Here is a 25,294-nt window from a genome sequence, read left to right on the forward strand (position 1 = left end):
CTGTCTTTGGCTCAGGTTGTGATCCCAGGGTCCTGGGATCGAGTCCCTCATCAGGCTCTCCACAGGCGCCTGCTTCTCCCTCTACCTGTGTCTCTGCCTCTCTGTGTGTCTCTCATGAGTAAGTAAATAAAATCTTAAAAAAAAAAAAAAAAAGGATGCCGATGCCAAAGAACCCAGACAAGAATCACAAAGAAGGAGAGGCAGCCAAGGGTGACTTCATGGAGGAGGCAGACTGGGGTGGGCAGGTAGATGCAGGAAGGCAAGTGGAGAAAGGGAGAAGGTGCAAACCTGGAGGACATTTGACTCAGTGTGGTGACACGTGGGCTTGTCAGAATCCACCTTTAGTCACCTTGGAAGCAGGGACTGAGCCCTTGGAAAAGGCTGCTGGGCTGGCCCTTGGGTGTCTGTCACCCTCTGGGTTCAGGGTTCTGGAGTCTGACCCTCCTGCTCCTTCCAACTCTGCAGGTGGGGTTTGATGGGGGTGTCTGGGGGGCTGATGGTTATCTGGGCAGCTTCAGAGTGGATGGGCCCGGCACCTGTCTTGACTGGCCGTGGTGCTTGCTGTACTGCTATTAGGTATTCGTATCACCTCCTTGGACACTGACGTGTGCAGCAGGGCTTTTCAGTCAGCTGAACCAGATGGGTCAGGTGGAGCAGTGGGTGCTGTAGAGGCGAGAGGGAGTGGGAAGGTGCAGATCTGCTCCCTTCTCATCCCCATGCACCCTGGAGGGCTGAAGGCCAGCAGGGCTTGCACACAAGTGCCCCAGAGGTGGGAGTGGGCACACCTTCTGCTCTTTGTGGCACCAGCATCACCCGGGCTCCCCAAGGACTGGCTGCCTCAGCAGGGGTCAGGACCCAACTTCGCAGGGCCATCGGCCTTGCCGGTGGCACTGTCCTAGCAGCAGTGCTTGGACCCTCTGCAAGCTGCTTCAGGACTACAGAGGTCCACAGTGGGGGCAGGGCAGGAGAGGGAAACACTTGACTTCCTCCCCACCTGTTCTTCCTCCCACCTGCCCCATCTCAAGCAGCATAGGCCAGCACCCTGGGACTCGGGGGGCACAACTCAAAGTCTTATCCCATCCACCTCCAAAATGGCCCTTGACTGCCCACTTTCCTGCAGGGCCCCATCCAGCGGATTTCTCTGCCTCGGCCACTGCAGGGGCCGCCTACCTTGTCTGCCTCTCCACTGCCACACTTAGTTCTAAGCCATTCTGCCCCAAAAAGCCCAAGGACTGGTGATAAAACAGAAATCAAATCACCATCTCATGTGCTTTTCAGCTTCCCGGTCAGCAGGGCGTGAGGGACCCTTCTGGACTGCCCCATTCTTATGCTGACTCATTCATTCACTCACTCGTTCATTCAATGCACCTTCACCAAAGCCTGGTCACATACTGTTTATGGACATGGGGGACAGTGACAAAACAGACAAAACCCCCGAACTCATGGAACAAATTGTTAGTGGAGGGGAGGGGAGGCAGTCAGTAAACCAATATATAAGATGGTAGTGGCAAAACTGTGGGGAAAACAGAGTAAGGCCACGAAGTAGGGAGAGCAGGGGATGGGGTAGGCATCGGGGAAGGCATCTTTGAGAAGGTGACATTTGAACAAAAACCTGGAGGAAGCGAGGGGGTGAGTCATGGGGATTGTAGGGGAAAACTTGTTCCTGCAGAAACAATAGCAGCTGTGCCCTGGCGTGGGAACATCCCCAGCTGCTTGGGGTGTTTTTAATGAATACCCTATCTCCTGTTGGTCATTACCATGTTTTCTCCTATAACACAGTGTTTGCACAATTTGTAGTTTATGTCTATTAAATTCTTGTGTGTTTTCTGCAATGAGTTGTCAGCTGTCTACGGTAACAATGGTCTCTCACTGGCACCTGAGTCATTTGTGTCTAGCACAGGGCCTGAGGTCTTCAAGGTGCTCAGCAAATGTGTGTTAAATGATGTGATGAAGTGAGCAGCTGGCATGTCACCAGGTTTGCATGTGAGGGGTCCCTGTGGGGCTTCTGAGAAATGACTGGGGCCACACTGAAGGGAGCAAAATTCTACTTTGGGTGGTAGTTCTGTATGTAGTGAGCTGGGTAGGGTGGGGCCTGGGCATCAGTGTGACCTTACTGTGTGTACAGGCTGCTGAACTTTGGGGGTCCTGGCCATTGGGCTAGTTTACAGAATAAAAGCAAAGGCACACCTCCATCTTATTAGCTCTGGTAACTTGTTTTAAGTAGTCCTCCTCCCCTCCTCCCACTGTTCATCTCCCTAGGGATGGGATCAAACCTAACACAGCAGACTGACTTCTCACAGATGTCATTCTCCTTCCAACAGCTCTCCCACCTGGGGCTGTGGGGACAGTTCTGGCTTGTATACTGAGATCACTCTTGCTCTCCCAGCCAGTGGTATGGAAATCTTGAGAGGCAAATTCTACCTTTAGTAAGAATTTCGTGCAGACACTGGGGACACACAGATTCTTTTTTCACTATGACTGGTCAGCTCTGGTGGCTGGAATGTTAACTACTGATAAAGAGGAGAAGATAAAATCTTGCTACCCTCTAGGGCCCAGAATTTCCCCATTCCTGAGCCCAGTCTTCCTTGTCTGAGAGAGAGAGAGACTGCCAGTAGCTTACTCTGTACCCAATTTCCCCTTCTGCCTTACCAAAAAGTACCTAATTTTGGGAGGGGCAGCAACACAGCCAGCTAACAGTCTGTATTTCCCAGTGTTCTTGAAACTAGAGATAGCCAATGAGGTATAAATGCAAGAAGCTAGATGAGGCTTCCTAAAAGTTTCTTAAAGGGAGCTGGGAAATGTGCTCTCAACTCTCCCCTCCCTGTCCCTGGAACACTAATATGATTGCTGATGCTCTAGCAACCATATTGGACCATGAGACAACCTTGAAAAAGAAAGCCACATTCTAAAACATTGACTCTCTGTCTTTAATGACGAGAAAGGAGAAAGCAGCTCCTGACATGTGGGAACTAGCCTGACACTTTCAGCTAAGCCTTACTCTTGTCTGAAGCTGGCCTAGATGTTTTCTTGTTGGACATAAATGATCAGTCAAGGTCTCTCTGCAATTATGAAGTGGAGTCAAAATGGACTATCTCATAATTTTATTTAAGGACAGACAGAAACAACCACAAAATATAAATGTCTTCCTTGCCTTGCTAATAGCTGTGATGGCTGCTTCTTTACCAACTATACATTTAGCTTGGATCTGGCCTACCCTCCTTATGGATAAGATTTACTAAGATACTTGGCCATAGAATTGTCCCATTTCCTGACAAAACCCAATACTGGGCCTGAAAAAATGCCTACTTTCTTGGGTCCTCCCTGAATTTGCCCAACCAAAGCCCAAGTCTTGCAAGTTCCTACTGAGATGGTCCACCACTGACCAAAGTGTGCTATCTCCCTCACCGCAGTGAGGATAAGCCCAGCTTGTTCAACTACAGGTATTTATATCACTTGGGGCTTGATTATAAGGCAGGCTGTGGTTTGGCAGGTCTGGAGTAGGCCCTTTCCTGTATTTCTAACAAGTCCTCACACTCTGAATAGCAAGGCAGTCAAGGATGATGGATTCAAATGCCAGAAGTGCTTGAGTTTGACCACAGGGACCCCATATGAATCTTGGACTGTTTTCTAGAGAAAATATGACTGGTTTTCAATTAATTCACTACTATTTGGTTCTTTATTATCAGCAACCCAACCCAACCCATTGTCCTCATCCTTAGACAGAAATGTGGTTTCAGCTGTAGGAGCCATTGGTGAGGCCTTGTGGTGGCTAAGGTATGTGAAGGCCTCAATGACACTTGGGCAATTATTGATCAAACTTGCTACCTTTGAGGTAAAATTATAAGCAGTAAGAGTAACCAAGTCATTCCACTCAGTGGATTGGTTGAAAATACTCCAATAGTTTTATTTTTATTTTATTTTTAAAGATTTTATTTATTTATTCATGATAGACAGAGAGAGAGAGAGAGAGAGAGAGAGAGAGAGAGAGAGGCAGAGACACAGGCAGAGGGAGAAGCAGACTCCATGCTGGGAGCCCGACGCGGGACTCGATCCTGGGACTCAAGGATCGCACCCTGGGCCAAAGGCAGGTGCCAAACTGCTAAGCCACCAATAGTTTTATGCTGGCTCCATGTCAGGCTCTTGGGCTGGAGGACCAGAAATCTGGGAGGTTCTGAAGTGTCCTTTCAGCTTAGGTGGTCTACACCTCACCCACCTCCTTCCCCAGCTCCATTTCTCACCATTCCACATCCCACATCTGGGCTTTCACTGCTCCTTTGGCTATGGATGCCCTTCCCACATTCCTTCACTGGCTAACTGCAAAGTTCTACTTGGCTCAGCTTCCCTATCCCGTAAGGCCAGCTGAGTGCCCTTTCTCTGTGCTCCAAGGGAACACTGCCTTCCTCTGCCCTGCATTTTATCAGCTTATGAGCATTTATTTATTTTGTGTTCACTCTCCATTATCCATCAGCTCCTAGAGGAGAGGACCATGCTTCATTTATTTTTGTATCCCCTGACAAAGCCCTCAATACTCACTAAATATGAAACTGACCTGAGGGCTCTAATCCCCCACAGCCTACCCCTTCATCTCTAAGCAACTGGAGGAAGATTATAAGAGATCAGTGAAAGAAACCCTCACATAACCCTCCCTTTTTAGGTTATGTGACATTGGGGGTTTCCAGGGGCTTTAGGTGTGAAGCTGTGGGTCCTACCCCACTCGGATACTTGGCCCCCAAGAAAAAGGTAAGCTTCTGAAAAGCCACAGAGGCATGAGTTAGTGTTTAGTAAGTGACTATTAAGTTGAATGTTAGGGCTCACCTCTATCTGGGTTTCTCAAACTTGAATGGGCCTACGAGTCATCTGAATAGCAAGTGCATTTTAGCTCCCAAGTGAGTCCTGTATATGGAGATCTGCAGCATTGGTATCATCTGGCAACTGCTCAGAAATGCAAATTCTTGGAGTCCACCCTAGAGCTACTGAAGCAGACTGTCTAGGGGTGCGACCCAGGTGTCAGTGTCAAACTCTGGGTGATGATAGCCAGATTCCCAGAAAGAGTTACGGCAATAGCTCCCACCTGAACAAGTGGGTTCAACTTGTTCTAGATGAGTTCCTTACTTTCCAGTCTCACAACTGGACCTTTGAAGAGAGAAGCTGTTGAAAACAGAGGTGGCAAAAAGCCACAGAAAGAGAAATGCTACTGATGATGCCAGCTGCTGCTGCTGGCGATGTGCATTTTGTGTGCACCGTGGCTACAATTCTGTGTATGTGGATTGGGGAAACACTTGTAAGGAAATAAGCTAAAGTCCTCATGGCAGCTGGATTATGAATAATTTCCCTCTTTTCTCTAATTAAAACAATAAGTCCTTGTATAATAGAAAGATACATGTATTCAGTTTTAAAAATACATTCTCATTTTATGCCGTAGGAGACAAAAGGAGATATGGGTCGGGCGGTGGGATGGTTCCCACAGCAGTCCTGTGGCACCTGAGAAGCAGCAGAGCTTAAGCACTTCTCAGTGTGGGGCGGGGGGTAGGAGGTGGCATGGGCAGGCATGTGAGGTGGCAATGCCATTAGGGTATTTGTTGGAACAATTTTAGTGCAAGAGAGAAAACCACAAAATGTACTGAGTGAAAATAAAGGTGGGGTGTGGGGAGAGAGAGAGAGAGAGAGAGTGGAAGGAGGAGGACGAATGGAGGAAAGAAATTTTGCCTGATTTGAAAGACCAGGTGGAGCCAGATGCTCCGAGGAGGTTGCGGTCAGGAGTCTGTCCACCCGTAGGCTTTCCCTCTCTCTGACCTGGATGCCAGTCTGCCTGCCCAAGGCTCTGACCGGCTCAGCCTGTGCCCACCCCTGCAGCCTGGGTCTGTGGAAGCACATGAACAGACAGGAGAGAAGAGCTGCTGCCCTAAAGGAAAACTCAAGTGCAGCCGTCAGAAGAAGTAGATGCTGGGAAGGAAGAACCTTATCATATTTGCTCCTATCGATCCAGTTACCAGTGCTTTTGAACTTACTTCCAGGTCTGCACTGGGCGTTTTTCAGACTTGCACAAAGGGTCTGGATAAGTAAGACCTAGGGTGGCTGCAGCCTTCCAAAGAGGAAAGCTGCCACTGGGGCTGTGGGGGGCAGGGAGATTCTTACCCACCAAGGTTAGCACTGGGCACCCTGTTCTTGGGAGGAAGCGGGAATTTCCACGCGGTAAGTTCCCTTCCCTGTACAATGAATTACTATCTTGATGAGAAACCCGTGGGCAGCTGGTTGAGAAGAGAGAGGCATTCTCTGAATGAGAGGGAATTTACCACCTTCTTTTATGGTGGCAGTGCTTCTGGTGTCACAGCAGGGTATGGATTGATTCATCTGCAAATATATACAACTGTGTAGACACTATACTGCTAGCCTCTGCAAAATACATACCCAGAGACATTTCTGCAGCTCAGAATACGTCACCTCTGTCACAACCACTCTCTCTCCACCACCCCCACACCCTTTGGGCCCAGGCATGTGGGCCTGGGGTTTCCCAGTTGGAGGCCAGATGAGAATCTCTGTGTGTAGAGATTGGGGAGTGGGGGTGGGGAAGTGGGGGCCAGTAAGCTGGCTGGCAGAGGCCCAAGTTCCTTCCAGGGCCCATTGGGCCTCTCTCTCCTGGGATGTCTCTTCCACCACTGAGTTTCTAACCTGAACAACCAAGGTCATTCATATCTCATCCCTCCTGCCCTGGGGTGCTCAGACTTGGCTCTCTTGGAGCCCACCCCCCAACCTCCCAGGGCTCAGAGGCATGGCTATTGTCCTCAGAGCTCCATCCTCCCAATGAGGGGACAGAAAAAACAGAGCCCACTGTTGCGGATTCTGATTCGGAGCCACACAGTTCCATCTGCTTCCTCCTTCTCCTAGAATTGTCCCCCTCCATCACCATTGGCCCCCAGGGTCCCCTTGAGAGGACTCCAGTTGCCACAGTGCCCCATGACAGAGGTCTGACTCCTTCTCACCCAAGGGAAACAGAGTCACTTCCTCAGCTCTGGAGTTCCCCATCCTGCCTGGGCTCCTGTGGGCTGAGGACAGAGGTGTGGAGAGTGGCCATCCTTCCTACAAGCACAGAGGAGTTCTGCTTGATGAACAGAGCTGACTCCTGGGCCATGTCTATAAAAACCCTGCCCTGACCTCCACAGGTCCTCTAACCTTCAATGAGGCCCATGGAAACTGAATTATGGGTAAAAGTGATGTTTAAAATGACATGAGAAAAGGCCCAGTGGAAACTCTTTTAACAGTGAACAAAATTTTCAACAGTTGCTAAACAAAATAAACTCTTGTAATATTTTGCTCTCTGTTGGATCATTTCCATCAACCTACAAATGTGCTGTTATTTTCCCATCTTTTAAAAAAGAAAGTTTTTTTCTGTGATAAATGATTCAACAAAGTATCCTTATCCTTATCCTTCAAATAAAGGAGAAGGAGAAATCTCCCCTAGAGGAGATTCCAAATAACACATGTAGATACTACCCTGATCCAGGAGGTAGAATATACAAAGGGGAAAACAGTAATTTTATAGGGAAGATGCCTGGCAGACACCATGTTAACCAAGTGATGAGGGTTAACATCACCAGTGATAAGACTTGTTGCTGTCACATGTCCCTGATGTAACCTAATGAGAAGGGCACTTCATCTCTGGGGCATTCTTCCCTCAAACCCTTTACCTCAGCCAAATCATAAGAAAATCTCAGATAAACTCAAACTGATGGACATTCCACAAAATACCTGACCAGTACTCTTCAAAACTCTCAAGGTCACGAAAACCAAGGAAAAACAGAAAGGGTCACAGACTGGAGAGACTAAGCCTGATCCAATGGGGTCTCTAGTGTGGTCTCCTGGGTCAGAGAAAGGTCATTAGTGTGAAAACTGGTGAGATGCGGGTAGCAGCGCTACTCGTACTGTACCAATGTCAGTCTCTTCTGACAGATATACTACGGCTTCGTAAGAAGGTAACAGTGGGTAAAGCTGGGAAAGGGTGTAACAGAGTGATCTGTTCTGTCTCTGCAACTTGTTTATGAACTGAAAGCTATTCCAAAATCAAAAGTCTATTCCAAAAACAAAGGCAAAAACAAAAACAAATTTCACCTACAATTTAAAAACTGATGATACCAAATGCCGATAGATTCCTGAAGCAACTGGAACTCTCACATTGCTGATGAAATGTAAAATTATACAGTCATTCTAGAAAACATTTTTGTTGTTTTTGATAAAGTTAAACATACAGTACTGTATGACCCAGCAATAACTACCCAAAAGAAGTGAAATTTATGCCTGCACAAAGACCTGTGTACAAATGTTCTTGGCATCTTGAATCATAATGGCCCCAAACTAGAAACAACTTAAATGTCTAACAAGTAAATGGGTAATCAATTGTGGTATATCTGTACCACAGGATACCACTCAATGATACAAAGGAAGGAACTACTGATACATGCTGAACAAAAGAAGCCAGGCATAGGAGTACATCCTGTATGATTCAAGTTATATGAAATTCTAGAAAAGGTGAAACAAAGCTCAGCAACAAAAAGCAGAACAGTGGTTGCCTGGGGCTGGGGATTGGAAGGAGGAGGTGGGAGATTGACTATAAAGGGGCACAAGGGAATTTCTGGGGTGTGGAAATGTTGCATATCTTGATTGTTGTGGTGGTTACAGGGGTGTATACATTTGTGAAAACACATTGAACTGTATACTTCAGATGTAAATTTAAAGTATGCCTCAATAAGGTTGATTTTTAAAAAAGCTTTCACTTGCTCTCACTTACCCTGCCATCTGTTTTGCTGTTTTGCTCCTAAGTTGTGTGCAGTTCTGCCCCACAGATTCTGTCTTAAGTTCACACCAGTTTTGTGCCATCACACATGGAACTCCTCTCACCAGGACTGCAGTGACCTCCGTGTTGCTAGATCCAATGATCAATTCTTATTTCTCACCCTTAGCCTGACCTGTCGGGACATCCCATACAGTTCACCATTTCCTCCTTGAAGCTCTTTTTTCCTTTGGTTTCCAGGACACAATAGTCTCTTGGTTTTCCTTCCATCTCTGATTACTCTTAGTATCCTTCACTGGTTCGCCTGACCTTCCCAACCATCTACTGTTTGGGAGTTCCTCAGGGTGCTCTTCCTGCACTTAGATGATTCAATTTCATCAAATCTCAGGGCTTTAAATTGCATGCATATGCTGAGAACTCCCAAATCTGTTTCTCAAGCCCAGGACTCTCTCCTAAATTCTAGCTTTATAATTCCAACTGCCTATTTGACATTTCTATTTGGATGTCGAACAGACATCTCACACTAAACATGTTCAAAACCAAACTCCTGATCGTCCATAAACCTGCCCATCTGCAGTCTTTTTTAACTCCCAGATGGCCCTGACAGATTACCATTTATGCAAATCAAAGCCCTAGGAGTCACCCTGGACTATTCTTTTTCTCACATTCTGCTGGCTCTACCTTGAAAATATAACCGCAAGGCGCATATTCTTTGTCATTTTCACTACTGCTACCTTGGTCCAACTGCTCTCATCTTGGACTAAACTCCTAAATGGTCCTCCTATTTCCACTCTTGCCCTCCTACACTCTATCCTCAACACAGCAACCAGAGTGACCCTGTTAAAATGAAAGTAAGCTCATGTCATTCAAAATTCTATAGTGGTTCTCTCTCAGAATAAAAGCCTTATGTGGTCTAGCCCCCCACTACCTTACCTCTGTGATTTCATCTCCTAATACACCACTCTTCCTTACTCATTCTTCTCTAGACATACTTTTTTTTTTTTTGCTATTTCACAAACACGGCAGTTGTATGCCTGTTCACCTGATCACCTGAGGGCCTTTGCTCTAGCTGTCCTGTCAGGATGCTCTACTGGCCAACTTCTTCATCTCCTTCAACTCTTAGCATACAGACTTCCTCAAATCTCACCTTCTCAGAGAACTACTCTTTTTAATACTACCACCTGACCCACCTCAACACTTACTTCTTTACCTTGCTCTATTTTTCCTTTGTTCCCATAGCACTTACTTTCTAATGGACTCTTGCATTGCTATGATTTCTAACAGATGTGAGCCTCTGGTTTGCTGGGCTGCAGCTGTTTTCCTTGGAGCCACTGCCCACTTGCCAGGATCATCTCTCACGGGAGCCTTCCCAGGACAGATGACAGTTGCCTATTACTCTATGATCCAGCACAGTAGCCACTAGCCCCACGTGGCTACTGAGTGCTTGAAACATGGCCAGTCCAAAATGAGCTATGTTGGAAGGGTAAAGTTTCAAAGCCTTAGTACCAAAAAGAATAAATAATATCTCGTTAATAATTTTTAATATTGACTCCATGTTACAAAATATATATATTGGGTTAAATAAAATATACTAAAAAATTAAGTTCACTTGTTTCTTTCTGTCTTTTAAAACTGTGGCTACTAGATGACTTAAAATTACTCAATTGGCTTGGATTATATTTCTACCGGGCCACTATGAGGTAAAACTACTCATGTCTAGAAATCAAATCCCAGGAGCTTGAAATCCACATTTCCTAAATGTGAATTGGTATTTTTTTTTTTAATTTCAAGTACTATTGAGATATAGTCAAATTCCACTCAGACAAAATCCCCTTCAGGATTTGATTGTGTTAATGGGGACTTTTAAAGAAGCTTTGGCTTTCTTTTTATTCTATTCTTCTATCATCTGGTGATGTTGTGCCTGATGGGCTGAAAGCCCCCTCAAAAGACACACTGGTCTCCTCCCAAGGTCCCTCTGACACTGTATTTGCACCTGCTCCAGGAACTGGGCTCTCCTCCCAAGAGCCTGAACCTGCATCCTGGCAGGTCACTGAGGCACTGATCGGTTCCTGCCATGCTTGGGGATGGCACCCTGATGGCCCAGCTCAGATCTGCAGGTGGACAGCTGGTGGGGCTGGGGGTAATAAGGCAGATTGTGTGGGAGGCACCCCGGCTAAGGGCCAAAGGGAAAGGGATTCCTCTGCTCAGGACTAAATGCAAGGGGCTTATTGTCTCTAGAAACCAATTTTGGGATGGAAATCAGAAGCTGTGGGTGAGTTTCAGGAAAAACCAGCTCCCACAGTTTGGGAACACCATGGAGTTCTTAGAGGCTGGGTCCAAAGAGAAGGGTGCCCCAAAGCTGGGAGTTGCAGGAACAGGGAAGACAGAATGAGGGGATCAGTGACCTAGGGACTTGGTACCAGGAAGACACAATGATGGAAGGAGGGGCTGGATTGGGAAAACTCTCTGATCTCCCCAAATTCTATAATCTTGCCATACTGCTTTTATATTATTGGGGTGGGGGAGGCAGGAGGATGCAACTTCTCTTGAAAACTTGCCCCCCAGTTCTAAGCAGTCTGTATCTGGTCTTTCCTGGCAGTGCTTATTCCTTCCTGACTCAGGGTTGAGGATCTGGACTAGGAAATATACTCGTAAATTTCTTATGAAAAGCAAAATAGGATTTCATCCTGTTTTCTCCCCTCTTTTTCACAATGCCAACTGTAGGAAAAAGAAAAGAATATGCAAAGTGAAAAAGATTCAAGAAAGATTGCAAGACTAGTAGAAATGAAAACAACAAAACAAAATGTTATTTTTAATTTGCTTTCAGAACTCAGAAATGCAGGTCAACCATTTAGGACAAGGATGTAGACACAACTGTGCCAGATGCTCCAGGGATGAACTGGGGAGGAGGCAATTTAGGATGAGAACCAGGGAAAATCTGTCCCTAGCCAACTTGCCACCAGGGTATAGAGAGTCTCCTGGGCAGACAGAGGGATGGCTCTCAATCCTGCCAGAAGCCCGAGAGAAGCAGGGCCACTGGTGGCAGGGGGTGGGAATAAAGGACTTGGCCTATCGAGGGCACTTCTTCCCTCCCAAAGCCATTGTCTGCCTGCAAATGTGCTTTCATCAGATGCAAACTGTATTTATGGCTTCTTGGAATTTTCCGAATGAAGTAACTTTTCTCCCTAGACCATTTTTCTTCACAACTGAAATCGGATCCCCACAGTTCATGGAGACAAAACAGCATGACATCACCCGATGGGGAGTTGTCATCTCAGACATGGTCACAGCCTTTTGTTCAAGATCAAATAGATGTGATTTGCCTCGTGGAGGTCGCATCCTGCCCCCTCAGAGGGGATGGTCCTCTGGGCTCAGCTGGAGGAACTGGGAGGGTGGCAGGTGTGCTAGGCAGATGGCAGGGGCAGGATGGACAGGAGAGGGCTGGTGGTGAGGTCTCTCCGCTTCTTTCTAACTGCAGAGCTTCAGAGATGCCGCTCTGGGGCATCTCTGGCACAGAGGACATGGGCACAGGGATGTGGCTGTCTGGGTCCCTCCTTTCTTAGCCTCCAGTGCTCAGGCAATAACAGCCAGGTACAGAGAGCACTGACCTGGAGGTTAGTCCGGCTACCGTCTTGCAAAGCTTCCAGGCCTCAGTTTCTTGCTCTGTAGAAGTGAGGATGGCTAAAAAAAAAAAAAAAATCCCAATTCTGTGACCCTGTAGAGATGCACCGGGACCAAGTAAGAGAATAAATGTTGGGAACTGGCAAGCACAGGCCCTGCTTCACCAGTTCTTGCCCTTAGATCTCTCAACATTCAGAGGGAAGGGTTCTGTAGCTCTTCAAACGTCCTGGGCTTCCTGCAGGGAAGGTTCAGGGAGACAGGCAGACTGTAGTCAATCTCCTCTTGAGCTAATAATTAAAGTATTATTTAAAGAAACCTCAAAGAAGAGAGGAAGCCACCCAGCCACCAGGGAATCCAATCAGCCAATGCCTGAGGGCCTGACCAATTATAGGAGAACAGAAGTCCTTTCTGCAAGTAAATGCTTCCTAAAGTGTAGCATTGTGGGCTGGCACAGTTCTAGGTAGTGGTTGGCCTAAAGGAAAGTAATCATAAATATACTAATAATTGAGAGTTACCAGACCCTGCATCCAGCATTTTATATACTCTATCTCATCTGAGCCTCTGGTTAGTGTTACTGTTTCCATCTAGTGGATGGTGAAGCTGAGGCCACAGAAGAGTAGATGACCTGCCCAAGGCCACTCCACTAGAGTGGCAGGCTTGGGATCCAAAGCCAGGTCTTATTCCAAGGCCCATGTGCTTACCCACTAAGCTGCTCTGTCTCCCAATCACAAATAGAAGGTGTCTGTGGAAAGGTGTGTCTTGTTTATTTTGTTTTCATGTAAACCTGGCAAATAATGAGGTAGAGAGACCAAATTGTGTGTTTGTGTGTGCTTGGAATGCTGGAGGTGGGGCATCCTATCTCATTCCTTCATATCTATTCTTGCAACTCAGGTGCCCCAGAGGCAACAATCTGTTAACAACTAAAATAAAAATTAAATTATCAAGAAACATCATACATCTATACATACTTTAAAAGGCTGACATGTGAAATGAGTTGACTGCCTATATTTATTCCACAGTTGGAAATATTATTTGAACAGTTGTAAGCCAGTGAACCAAAGTTAGGCCACAGTCTGAGTAATTGGGGCTCTATTAACAACTACAAAGAATCTCAATCAGCAGGAGAAAAGGGGAATTTCAATTCCAGTTAACTCTGGAATTGAAATTTTTTTTTCTAGTAAGATTCCTGATTAAATAGAAGTTGTACTCTGAGGAGGGTCAGAATACATGCTTAGTCTGTCCAAAAAGAATCTTAATTTTGCAGGATGGGAGCTCCAGGCCCATTCTATTTATAGCACTCTTTGAATGAGGATCAAAAGAACAAGAACTCCTTGCTTTTCAAATCTCTCTCTCTTCCAAATGCAGCTCAAGACTAAGGCAGGGCAGGCCTTGGAAAGGTGTGAGGTTTGTCAAAGAGGAAATAAGATAGGGTAGAGCTCCTTTGTGTTGGGGCCAGGGACTGCCAATTTCCAGAACGGGAATTCCAGTATTGCAGAAAGTTTAATTGAAGATCTAGTGATTCCCAGTTCATGTGACCAACACATACTTTTTGAAGTTCATAAGAATTAGAGTGGGTTTCTAACCTCAGCCATTAAAACATTTTTGTAATTAGGCAAGATGATGTCACCACATCTCTGGGGATCTGACACCGCCAACATAATTGCAGATACAAAAATCATGAGAGAAAATATCATGCTTCTCAAACAGAAAAAAGACCTCTATAAAGAAAATATAAGCTTCCATAATTCTCATTTACTCTGTTATCCTCAAAAGTAGTTCCATGAGAAGAATCCCTTTTAAAAGAATATAGTCAGTGTGGCTACCCACATCCAGCTCTTTTTTTCATGCAACTCATTGGAAATCATCCCCTTCAGTCTTACACAGTGTTGTGCATTTGGCATTCTACAACTTCACAGTTGGTCTAAAAGGTACACTTCCCTTCTCAATGTAAACTTGAGACTGGACAGCCTAGCAGTCATGAGCCTGAGCATTTTCCTCTTCCCTGTCACTGGGGAGATCTCTGTGATTTCTCTTTGTGGCTGAGAAGTTCCTTTATTGAAAAGGGGCAGCCAGAACTATTGAGATGATGCCTGGAAGGTTCTATGAGCTCTTATAAGGCTGCTGGTATGAAAAATCATGGACAGGAGTTTTAATTAACATAGCAGTTATTAAAGCTTCCTCAGTGAATCCAAAATTGTGTGATAATGTATAGATCATTCGCACATAAAAAGCGAGAGTTCAGTCAATAAACTATGCAATTTATTCTGCCAAGACAGAAGAACTTATATTGAGTCCCTATATTGAGTATCAAGTACTTTCGGATGTGGGGACTCACTTAATGGGAGAAGCACCATGTTCTAATGGCCACATACAAAATTGCCAGAATTAGACAGACTCTTGGTTTGGTCTACTCAATGACTTCAGGAAACATACTAAATTTTTTAAAGCCTTGTTTATAAAGAATAGGAATAACAACACCATCAACCTTTATAGGGCCAGCCACACATACACACAGCACCCAAATAAGTTATTTTTTTTTCATTGTTAAGTCTGTGGGGTAGGTTTGTTGTTTTACGGATGATGACAGAGGCTTAGAAAGCTTACATTATTTGATCAAGGTCAGTCCACACTAAGTACAGCTGAGATCTATCACCTCCCAAGTCTGCATGTTTTTTAGTATAACCACTGCCTCCTCTATCATCATGATCCAGAACTGGAATAGAAGGTAAAATAATAGATGAATGTGAATAGTTCAATAAGGTGAAATACAGAACTGACATTTGATTAAATAGATCTCCCTTTCCCCAAGTCAGGGGCTCTACTAAAATATAGAAGAATCCAAGCCTAAGTGTTTACTTACACGGTAAAAATTTGGGGATCCCTACGTTTTATTTTCTCTTAAACTTGAGTCACAGGCTAAAAGAACAGCCTGTACTAATGGAATTGTACTAACTAGGACTATCCAGAGTAAGTTATAGCTTTTTGCCAGTTTTCTGTGCCAGTGACCTAGAAACTATTCCAAAACCTATTTTTGTTTCTTAGGGGCTGAAATTTCAGTGAAATAGCCCAGCCAACTCTGACCCAGACTCTTCAAATTTAGAAATTAGTCCCCAAAGAAAGGGAATATTAATTTTTATTGTGACAGAGAATAACCTTCTCTTAGCCCAATTATAGGAAAAAATAACTAACTCTGCAATGCCACACTTCTAAATACTTGCAATTTATACCATGAAGATATAAGAGAAGTCGGCTTTCTTTAGTTATTCTTTAATCTTCAAAAAGGTTTTTTGGCTTCTGGACACATACAAAATACATAAGTATTTTGTAGAGCTAACATTGTATGCCATACAATTTAAAAAGCACATAAAATAATACTGTAAAAAAGAGAAACAAATTTGCTGAAATACGTTTGTTCGTAAAATAATATATGCACACATTAACTTGTGAGGATTCCTAAAAACAAAAAAATTATCTACTTAGTATTTTTTTTCTTCTCAAGAGTAGATTAACTACTGTACATCTCAAGTTGGAAGTACCCTAAGTCAGAGCTTATTATTAAATTGATCCTTAGACTAATTTAAACGTGAAAAAATAACCCAGATTAAAAACAAAACAAAACCTTTAAGGAGAAAAAAAGGGGCAAGAAGACTCTACTGAACATCCCTAAGTGAGTGATTCCTAAGCAGATAAAATGACGGCTTTATTCTGACTGTGGGTTATTCTATCTTCCCTCATTTCTCACTGCTTTTTAAAAAATACTACCAAAGATGCGGGAAAGGACACATGGGAACATGTACCAAAGAGCTCACTTGACACGCACAAGACACGTCTGACACGTGACACAAGTAAGCAGTAAAAGGCCGTGTGAGGTGCCGTCAGGCGGGCATTTTTATAAGTTGGGGCTCATGTTCATAGTCCTGCTGCCATCAACTCCCTGCCGTGAATTAAAAGTATACAGCGGGCAGTCCCGGTGGCGCAGCGGTTTAGCGCCGCCTTCAGCCCAGGGTGTGATCCTGGAGACCCGGGATCGAGTCTCACATCAGGCTCCCTGCATGGAGCCTGCTTCTCTCCCTCTGCCTGTCTCTCTCTCTCTGTGTCATTCATGAATAAATAAATAAAATCTTAAAAAAAAAAATAAAAGTATACAGCAGACAATGGGATTGAAGAAACAGTTATTCTAATAAGAAAAAGTGCTGTGGCTGACCAGTGAAAATTTGGCAACAACTGTGCCTCTGATGGAAATTCTGAGGCCTTCTGCTTTGCTTCCCCACAGCATTTCCACGGTGTAAGGTGCTTTAACAGAGAACGTGCATTATCTGATGTGGATTTCTTTTTTTTGAGAAGTGAAAAATTTCTCAAAGTGTTTATCATGAGAAGATAATAGGTTTACGGTGATTCTCCCATAAACAGACTGGGGTTACAGAAAAATACATTCTTGGGTTAGGACATGATCAACTTACTGATTAGATCAGTATTTTGGTTAACTATAAAAGTATACAAAACACAATGGCAAGAAAGTTTATATTTATGTACCTAACACCAGATCCTTGTATTTTTGAATAACATTTCTGATAGCCTATGGGGAGGCTGGAGATGTGAAAAAAGGGAAGGTTGGTTAAGAGTAATAATATAATATCTGGATCCACGTAACTGTGCCAACAGCATCCTTTTTTTTTTTTTTTAAGATTTTATTTTTATTTATTCACGAGAATACACAGAGAGGAGAGAGAGGCAGAGACACAGGCAGAGGAAGAGCAGGGTCCATGCAGGGAGGCCGACATGGGACCGGATCCCGAGTCTCCAGGATCACGCCCCGAGCCGAAGGCAGCGCTAAACCGCTGAGCCACCTGGGCTGCCCAACAGCATCCTTTCTTTCTTGTGGGATCCTCTTGGTCTTTTCCCCCCTTCCTAGATGACTCCTAATGTCCCTTCATCTCTCAAATTCTGTGATTATAGTGACTTGTTATAATGTTTATTTTTCAGGCTTCATTCACACGATTCATCAGAATGCTAGAAGAGAACCAGGACATTCGATTTCCACAGTTTGGAATAATACCTGCTTATTCAGCAGAACTTAAATCCTTTTTTGGAACAGAGAGACATATGAATAAAGTAAACTGACAACTGCAGCTATACCAGAAACCATAACTGTATTTTGTGTGTGTGTGTGTGTTTTAAGATTTTATTCATTTATTCATGAGAGACAGAGAGAGAGAGAGACAGGCAGAGGGACACAGGCAGAGGGAGAAGCAGGCTCCATGCAAAAAGCTGGACGTGGGACTTGATCCCGGGTCTCCAGGATCACACCCTGGGCCGAAGGCAGGTGCCAAACCCCTGAGCCACCCAGGGATCCCCTAGAACAGTATTTTGAATAGGAGGCAACAACCTATTGTTTCTGTTTGCAAAAGGTCAGTGCATTTTCTGTTGTTTCCAGAAACAATTTTGTTGTAGTCCTATCATTCATACTAATAAAAATATCTATCATCCCCTATCAGGATCCAAAAATAAATTAAGGGGGCTTACATAATATGGAATTGCATAAATAAAAAGTGAACATTGAGAACAGAAAATGAAACTAAAGAGCACACAAAATAAACCTGAAAGATGGTCCTAGTAAATCACCATAAGATCCTGCATTATACCTGCTTCTAAGGCGAACCCAAGTGCAGCATCAGACCTTCCAGTGACCAATGTGAATGAGGGTGTCTACCTGACAATTACATAATCCATAGAGAAAATAAAATGAAAGCAAAAGCTCAGAAATGCAGTCACTTGCAGTTGGAAGAAGCAAAATCTTCTGTTCAGGGGTCTTCATAAAGAACTGTGCCAACAGTAACTTTAGTAACTTTCCTTACACAGATGCAGTGGGCGGGTACACAGGGCTGGTACTCAAGATGATTCTTACTCGAAAATGATGGCATCCCAGCTAAGCAGAGGGAAGCACTGTAGCGTGATGTTTAGGAGAGACTCCAGTCCTATACTGCCGGAGTACAAATCCCAGCTCTGCTGTGTGACCTTGGGCAGGTTACTCTGACCTAGCTCAAATACCTACTTCTTTAACTGTGAGGTGGGGATGACAACAGCAATTTGCAAAGATCAAGCAAGTTAATAAGCATTGTATAATGTTAGCAATTATTAATGAAGAGCTTAGTAAAAGTAATTGGGGTGTGCACTGTCCTAACACAATTCAGTATGTAGCTCTACACTGCTCTGACTCGATCCCATAGATTTTAGAACAGTGCTGTCTTTAGCACAGTGTTTAGCAAAAATCTCTGCTATTCAATACAGTCATCTCCTTGTGGCTACTAGAAACGTGGCTAGTTTTGCTTTAAAATGTAAAATAGAGTTGGGTTTTAGGCTCAGATAACTGTGCTAATAAAGAATTTCTAATTTAATTTAAATAACCAGGGGATCCCTGGGTGGCTCAGTAGTTTAGTCCTGCCTTTGGCCTAGGGCATGATCCTGGAGACCCAGGATCAAGTCCCACATCAGGCTCCCTGCATGGAGCCTGCTTCTCCCTCTGCCTGTGTCTCTGCCTCATTCTCTCTCTCATGAATAAATAAATAAAATCTTTAAAAAAATTTAAATAACCACAATAAGTGGTTACTGCACTGGACAGCATGGATACAGAAATTCCAGAAAGTTTGAATAGTACTGATCTGTAAACATTTTCTAAGCAATATTCTGTAAATACCATAAGTTTTTTTTTTTTAAGGTTTTATTTATTTTTTCACAAGAGAGAGAGGCAGAGACACAGGCAGAGGGAGAAACAGGCTCTATGCAAGGAGCCCAATGTGGGATTCGATCCCGGGACTCCAGGATCATGCCCTGGGCCAGAGGCAGGCACTAAACTTCAGAGTGCAAAGGAATGGCTTGACCCAAAGTTCTACTTTGCTCAGCACAGTTGGAATTGTTTGGACCTGAAACATTTTAAAGGGTATTTTAACCAGATGCTGGCCTCTTCCCCCCACCCCCAGTGTTCTATTAACTTTGAAAAATGCTATTTCTCGGTGTATCCCCTAAAATAAATGATTTGGAAAAGGTATACCAAGACAACTAAATAAGAGAAGCTGTAGTATGAATGTTAAGTACCAGATAAAAGTAACAATTGCTAAAATCAAGAAAATGATTTCATGTAAGTCATGTAACATAAAGGCAAAATAAAGGGAAAGTAATTGATAATAAAACTGTATTTCAATATATAAATGCTTAGGAATAGACATACAAGAAGAAGCAATAAAGTCATCAGTACCATAATATAAAGAGAATTATATTGGTGACTCAATTATCACCAGTAACTGCTGTTGTTAACAAGATTTTTTGAAACAGGTACAGTTCTTTGACAAGTTTTAACAAAATAAAGTAGAATCCTCCCTCACCAATCTCATGGTTGTATTCTTGGAAAATACAGTGTATGTTAAAATGTTACTAAAAAATGAAAAATGGAGTTGGGTTTAAGGCTCAGGTAACGAAGTTTTTTGTTTTTGTTTTTGTTTTTTTTTTTTTAATGTTCAACAGAACATTTAAGAATCGTGACATATGGAGCAATTCTTTGTTGTGCTAAAACTTTGTATGTGCTGGAGGACATAAAACTTCTATGGTCCCTGCCCACTAATTGCCAGCAGTACCTCCAATCATTTCTAAACCATTGCTCCAAGCCAATCATGTGAATTCAGTCACTCCCACCCCCACCAACAACTGGTTCGTCAATCTAGGCTTCACTGTCCAGGAATGGCCTCGGTAGGCATGAGAATAGGTAACATGATATAATGTCAGCCAATGAAATGTAGAGGAAGGTTGCTGGGGGCCTGGCAGGAAGTTTCCTAAGAGAAAACCACAGGAAAGAGTTTCTTTTCTCTTCATGGTTACAAATGGATGTGAGACCTGGAAATTCTAAACTCATCTCAGAACCAGCTGGAGGATGAGGTCAACAAGCAGAAGGGCAGAGCCAGAAGCACAGGAGAACTGAGGTAAATCTGGATTGTCACTCTTGGGGTCTACTCTACCTCTAGACTTCCAGTTATATAAATCAGTAATTTCCTATGGTTTAAACCATTTTCAATTTGGATTTGGTTTCCAGCAGCTGAAAGCACTTTAATACATACATGAACAACTTTGTAAGACAAAGCATAAGGGCTGGTTGGAAAAAAAAAAAAAGCTGAACCAAAACAACAACAGGTGAATATTGTTCCTGGACTTCTATATAAAATATATACCAGTTATGCTTTTTTTTTTTTTTTTAACCTGTGGTAAATGAGCCTGCATGCTCTTATGTAAAGGAGCTACAGCATTCGTGACTGGTTCTGTCAAGTGGCAGGCATACTGTGGAAGAATGACCAACATGGTTCACACACACAGCCTGTTAGAACATGTGAAAGGTAAAAAGCTGTTTCATGGGAAAAGAAAAAATATAGCTACAGGTGAAAAAGTAATGCTGTCACCATGTGTATAAAAGAGTTCTATACAACACAGGAGGCACTGTGGACAGACAGGATAGTAACATGGGTTAAGGTCCTGCTTTCGTGAAGCTTGTAATCAGAGACAAATGAAAAAAAAAAAAAGTATGGTAACTGATGAGGAAAAGTTACATATTTAGGAACGCGGGTGGAAAATTTAGTAATGTATAGCTATGATGGCAGCAGGCAGGGTTCTAGATGACTCCACTGTCAAGTGCATGACAGACAGTGGGGCAGATGAAAAAAAGAAACTTAATTTGGGGATACAGCTTCAGCTTGGAATCCCTGTTCCATTCTGTCTTCTCTGTCGACTTTGGACCAGTAACACCCCCCATGTGTCAATTTTCTCACTTTAGAAAATGGGATAATATAGCTTGGCTTGGGGTACCTACTGATGGCATGAGATGAGACATGTCACATAAAATATGCAATAAAAAGGTACCTGATCATGGTAGTTATTATCACTCTTGAATCCACAAGCAATTCACCCAGTTTAGTTTCAGAGCACTTACAAGGCAAACATATGTGAAATTCTATATACCTGTTATATCAGGTTTGAAAAAAACTTTTTTTAAACAGGCAATTGCAACCTATTAAAAAGAGCCCTAAACTGAAAGAGAATAATGACACACTAAGAAAATGGATTGTGATTAAGAGACTATAAATACATTTATTGGTAGTATTACTGAATGCTGAATGCAAAGATTAAAATACAAAGAAACCAGCACTTAAAATCTTTAAAAAATGCAGTATCTCTACATAAATGTTAACCAATTCTGCTTCTCAATCTAGATTTACAAACAGGAAACGAATTCCAAAGCTTTCATTCTGAATATACTGATTTTGAGTTCTAGTGTTCTCCATTCTAACGTTGTCTTTTATTTTGCTGTGTTTTACCAAGTATGACTTACTTTGTTTCTATCCTAAAAACAAGACTCTGTAAGCTGATCCTGAAGCAGTCAGTTAAATCAGGAATTTTTAAACAGCTCTTTACGAGAGGATAAAGCTACATGAAAGAAAATGCCTCAATCCTACATATATAAATACAAGAGAAAATATCAAGAAGCAACAAGAATCACAGAAATGCCAATCCTATTCTAAACTATAGTTTCTACTTCTAGCAACAATTCAATTAACAGTAGCTTAGATGACTTTGTTCTAAAAAATAAAACCATTAGTTCTTTCACTACAATTTTATGACTATACTCCATGAATTATTATCAACTCTTCATATACTTTTTAAAAACTCAAGAATATGATTTACACATAACAGAATCACTAACAAAGGAGGCCTTCAAACACACTGTTGAAAGCTGCAATATAGTTTCAGAACCAGATTTCAATTTATATAATATTACCATTTGTAAAGAGTTTATGGCACCCAGTACAGTAGTGCTCAGCACTGTTACCTCAAAAATGCTCCATCCGTTCTTGCATCAGAGAATTACTGACACAGATGGGACTGTTATGACAATTCTAACAGGGCCTCTAAACAGGACTGCATGTAAAATAATTATGAACTGTGATACAATTGTGACAATACAGCTAGCCTATAGAACTGAATTTTTCACTATAATAATAGACTACAGAATTACAGTGACAATGACAGATGTCAGAATTATCTTTCCCTGATAACTATTGAGTAGAAAGAGTTTTCTGACTGTATTTTTGAGGAACAAGAGACCTTTGACATAAACACTAGGGGAAACTGAAAAGTGAACAAAATGAACTCAAGTTCTTTTTTCACAGATATTAACAACAGGCAAAGCAGTTTACAAAAAAGAAAACCAAAATTATCCTATAAACAAATAAATACAAGATCAAATCAATCATTTTTGAAGAAAATATAGCTCATTTTCAAAAGTTCTGTTTGGTTTGTAACTAGACTCGAAAATATTAAAATCAACCAAACAGATTCCCACAATATTGATTTGCTATATAGGACGTGAAAAAAGCACTTCAAGTTTTAAGCTTCATGTTTCATTCTTTCCCCTATTCCCAGAAAAGAAAGGAAAAGAAAAAAGGGGCTCTTGCAAAAATAAACAAAACCCAAAACCGGCCAACTAACAAAAAGTAAAATCATATAAGAAAACCGTTCTCATTTTGAACACTTCACTTTAGTTGGTCCCACATTAGGGGAAAGTTTCCATAGCAAGGACCCTCCTCATCTCTTCCTTTTATCTACCACTCTTCAGTTACCTCCACGTTGTCATCAAACAAGGCTTTGTGAAGGCTTTCCTAACAAGTTGGGCTGAATCAGAGGTAGCTTTAGGATGAAGTATACTTGACTATGATATGTGGTTAGTTCAAATGAACATGTTGTTTGAAAAGGATTTCAATACATAAAAATGCACAAAGAAAAACATATAGCCCTCACTGCCTTGCACTAAGAGAAAACTTGAGAAACTCAGAGCAAACAGTAGAAGCCAGGAAAGAGGCATTGGCCTCACCCCCATGAGCTTGTTTAATGCACCAGCTCAGGTTGGTTCTCCACGAAGGGGAGCACCCCGCTCACATAGTAGGCAATGCCAAGAGACAGCAAAGCGATGACAAAGATCAAGAGCAACACCCTCCAGAAGCCCAGATCCTCGACAAACTCCTGCCATGTGGTTCGGAAGCTGGACAGGACTCCTTCCCCTTGCTGCAGGTTGGGGTTGAGGAGAGAATGGCTTTCCATGGCGCTGTGAATGGAGCAGAGAAAAAGGAAAGGGGCATGAACAACACATTCCACCCATTTCAGAAAGATGCAACAGCAACAGACTTACTCAGAAAAGACAAGCCGCAATACTTATAAGAAGAAAACTGATCTATGTGTGCTCCCATACATTCACGTACTGAAGTATGCATCTGTGTGTATCTGGACAATCTACCTTCAACTATAAATTCAGCCCTGATGATTATGTTTCTTGGTTTAGTATCCAGCAGAGTCAGAGTTAAACATCCTCTTCTAATGAAAAAGTCCGAAGCAGAAGTCTTGACTGTAGGTCAAATGAGTGGTTTCAAACTCATAGTACCTAAGTAACCAAATTTTGGTTACTTTAAATTTAGAAGAATTTGAAACAAAGATTCATAATTTGAGAATGCATATTGATGAAAATAAGCAAAAATGGGTAAATCTAAAATAGATTTTTAGATTCACTTTTATACAGTGTGTGAATCTTAAGGTTTAAAGGAATTTTCACTTAGTTCAGTTACTTGACCAATGAAGGAATTCCTTCTTTTAACTGTAATCCTCTAAAAATGGACACTTAGCTCAGTCTGTTGCACATATGAACAGGCCTGGTCATTAGGAATTCTTCCTAATAGCTTCCTCCAGCTGGTTGTAGTTATATCTTGTACAAAAATACAAAATAAGTTTATTTTGCTTCTGCATAAAGGCTGAATCTAGTTGAAAATAAGGCAATACAAGTTCCATAAAAACAATGATTCTTGATTCTGGTTTTCAGAACTTTATCAACAAGAAATATGACCCCTACAAGTAGAAACCAGGATATCTGACTTTGGTATTTGGAAGGCCACATTTTGATGAATTCAAAGCTCTGAAGGATTAGCACCCACAATTATGTCACAACACACAGGTCCAATAACGGGCTATCATTTAGATGAAAGCCACAATGACCATAATCATATGCATCAACTATCTATTGCTTATAAAAGGTCATTTACCACCCTTCCTAAATCACTTCTCTTCATATTCTTCCAACCATCTGGGCATAGAACAATAAAACCAGAATAAAACACTCTCTTACAGTCTGGTTCACCATGCAAAAACTAGCATTTTTATTTAACCTACAAGTTTACTTTACTTCTTGACACTTAACCAGAGGTCCTTCAGCATTTACTGGTATTAGAGGTCTTCTCTAGTCATAGGAAGTGGACTTCCTAATGCGGCACTCTCCTTGACATCCAAACTTTTCTTTGCATATTAAAATATATAATGTGTGTGTGCAATATTTTTTGTACATGTGTCATCTACACTGCTTTGTCATCCTATAGCCACAAATTTAAAAATAATTAAATTTAGGATATATGGGGGAGTGGGAAAATATTTTTCATCATCTTGATTTATAGGACCTTAAGTTATGCTATATCTCAGAGAATCCTAAGGGTGATAGAAAATACTAAGTATACTTAAAACTTGCTTTATGTTCTGCTAATCATCACATAGCTTTGCCACAATGCCACGTGCTAGCCAATCCCACTAAGCTTTATTCCCCTTTTCTATTAGTATAATTCACATATAAAATTCATGTTGTACAATTCAGTGGTTTCTATATTGACAAAGTTATACAACCATCTCCACTAATTTTAAAACATTTTAATCACATCTATAATAAACTCTTTACCTTTTAGCCATCACTTCCCATTGCCCCTTCCACAAGCCCCTGGCAAACACTAATCTACTTTCTTTTTGCTGATTCTGAACATTTCG

The 25,294-nt window shown here is 42.4% G+C and overlaps 1 protein-coding gene across 2 annotated transcripts in view; it reads right to left on the reverse strand.

The window, feature by feature from the left end:
• Window positions 1-21,506: 21,506 nt before the first annotated feature.
• Window positions 21,507-25,294, reverse strand: part of ANKRD46 (ankyrin repeat domain 46) — a 31,362-nt gene continuing 27,574 nt past the window's right edge. For both annotated transcript variants that reach the window (XM_055303364.1, XM_055303365.1), the window contains exon 5: window positions 21,507-23,543. In XM_055303364.1, the coding sequence (XP_055159339.1) occupies window positions 23,327-23,543 (217 nt within the window). In that variant the 3' untranslated portion in view covers window positions 21,507-23,326. The remainder of the gene's footprint in view (window positions 23,544-25,294) is intronic.

The sequence above is a fragment of the Nyctereutes procyonoides genome, unplaced genomic scaffold (genome assembly GCF_905146905.1).
Source record: "Nyctereutes procyonoides isolate TBG_1078 unplaced genomic scaffold, NYPRO_anot_genome, whole genome shotgun sequence".
In the NCBI taxonomy this organism is placed as follows: domain Eukaryota; kingdom Metazoa; phylum Chordata; class Mammalia; order Carnivora; family Canidae; genus Nyctereutes; species Nyctereutes procyonoides.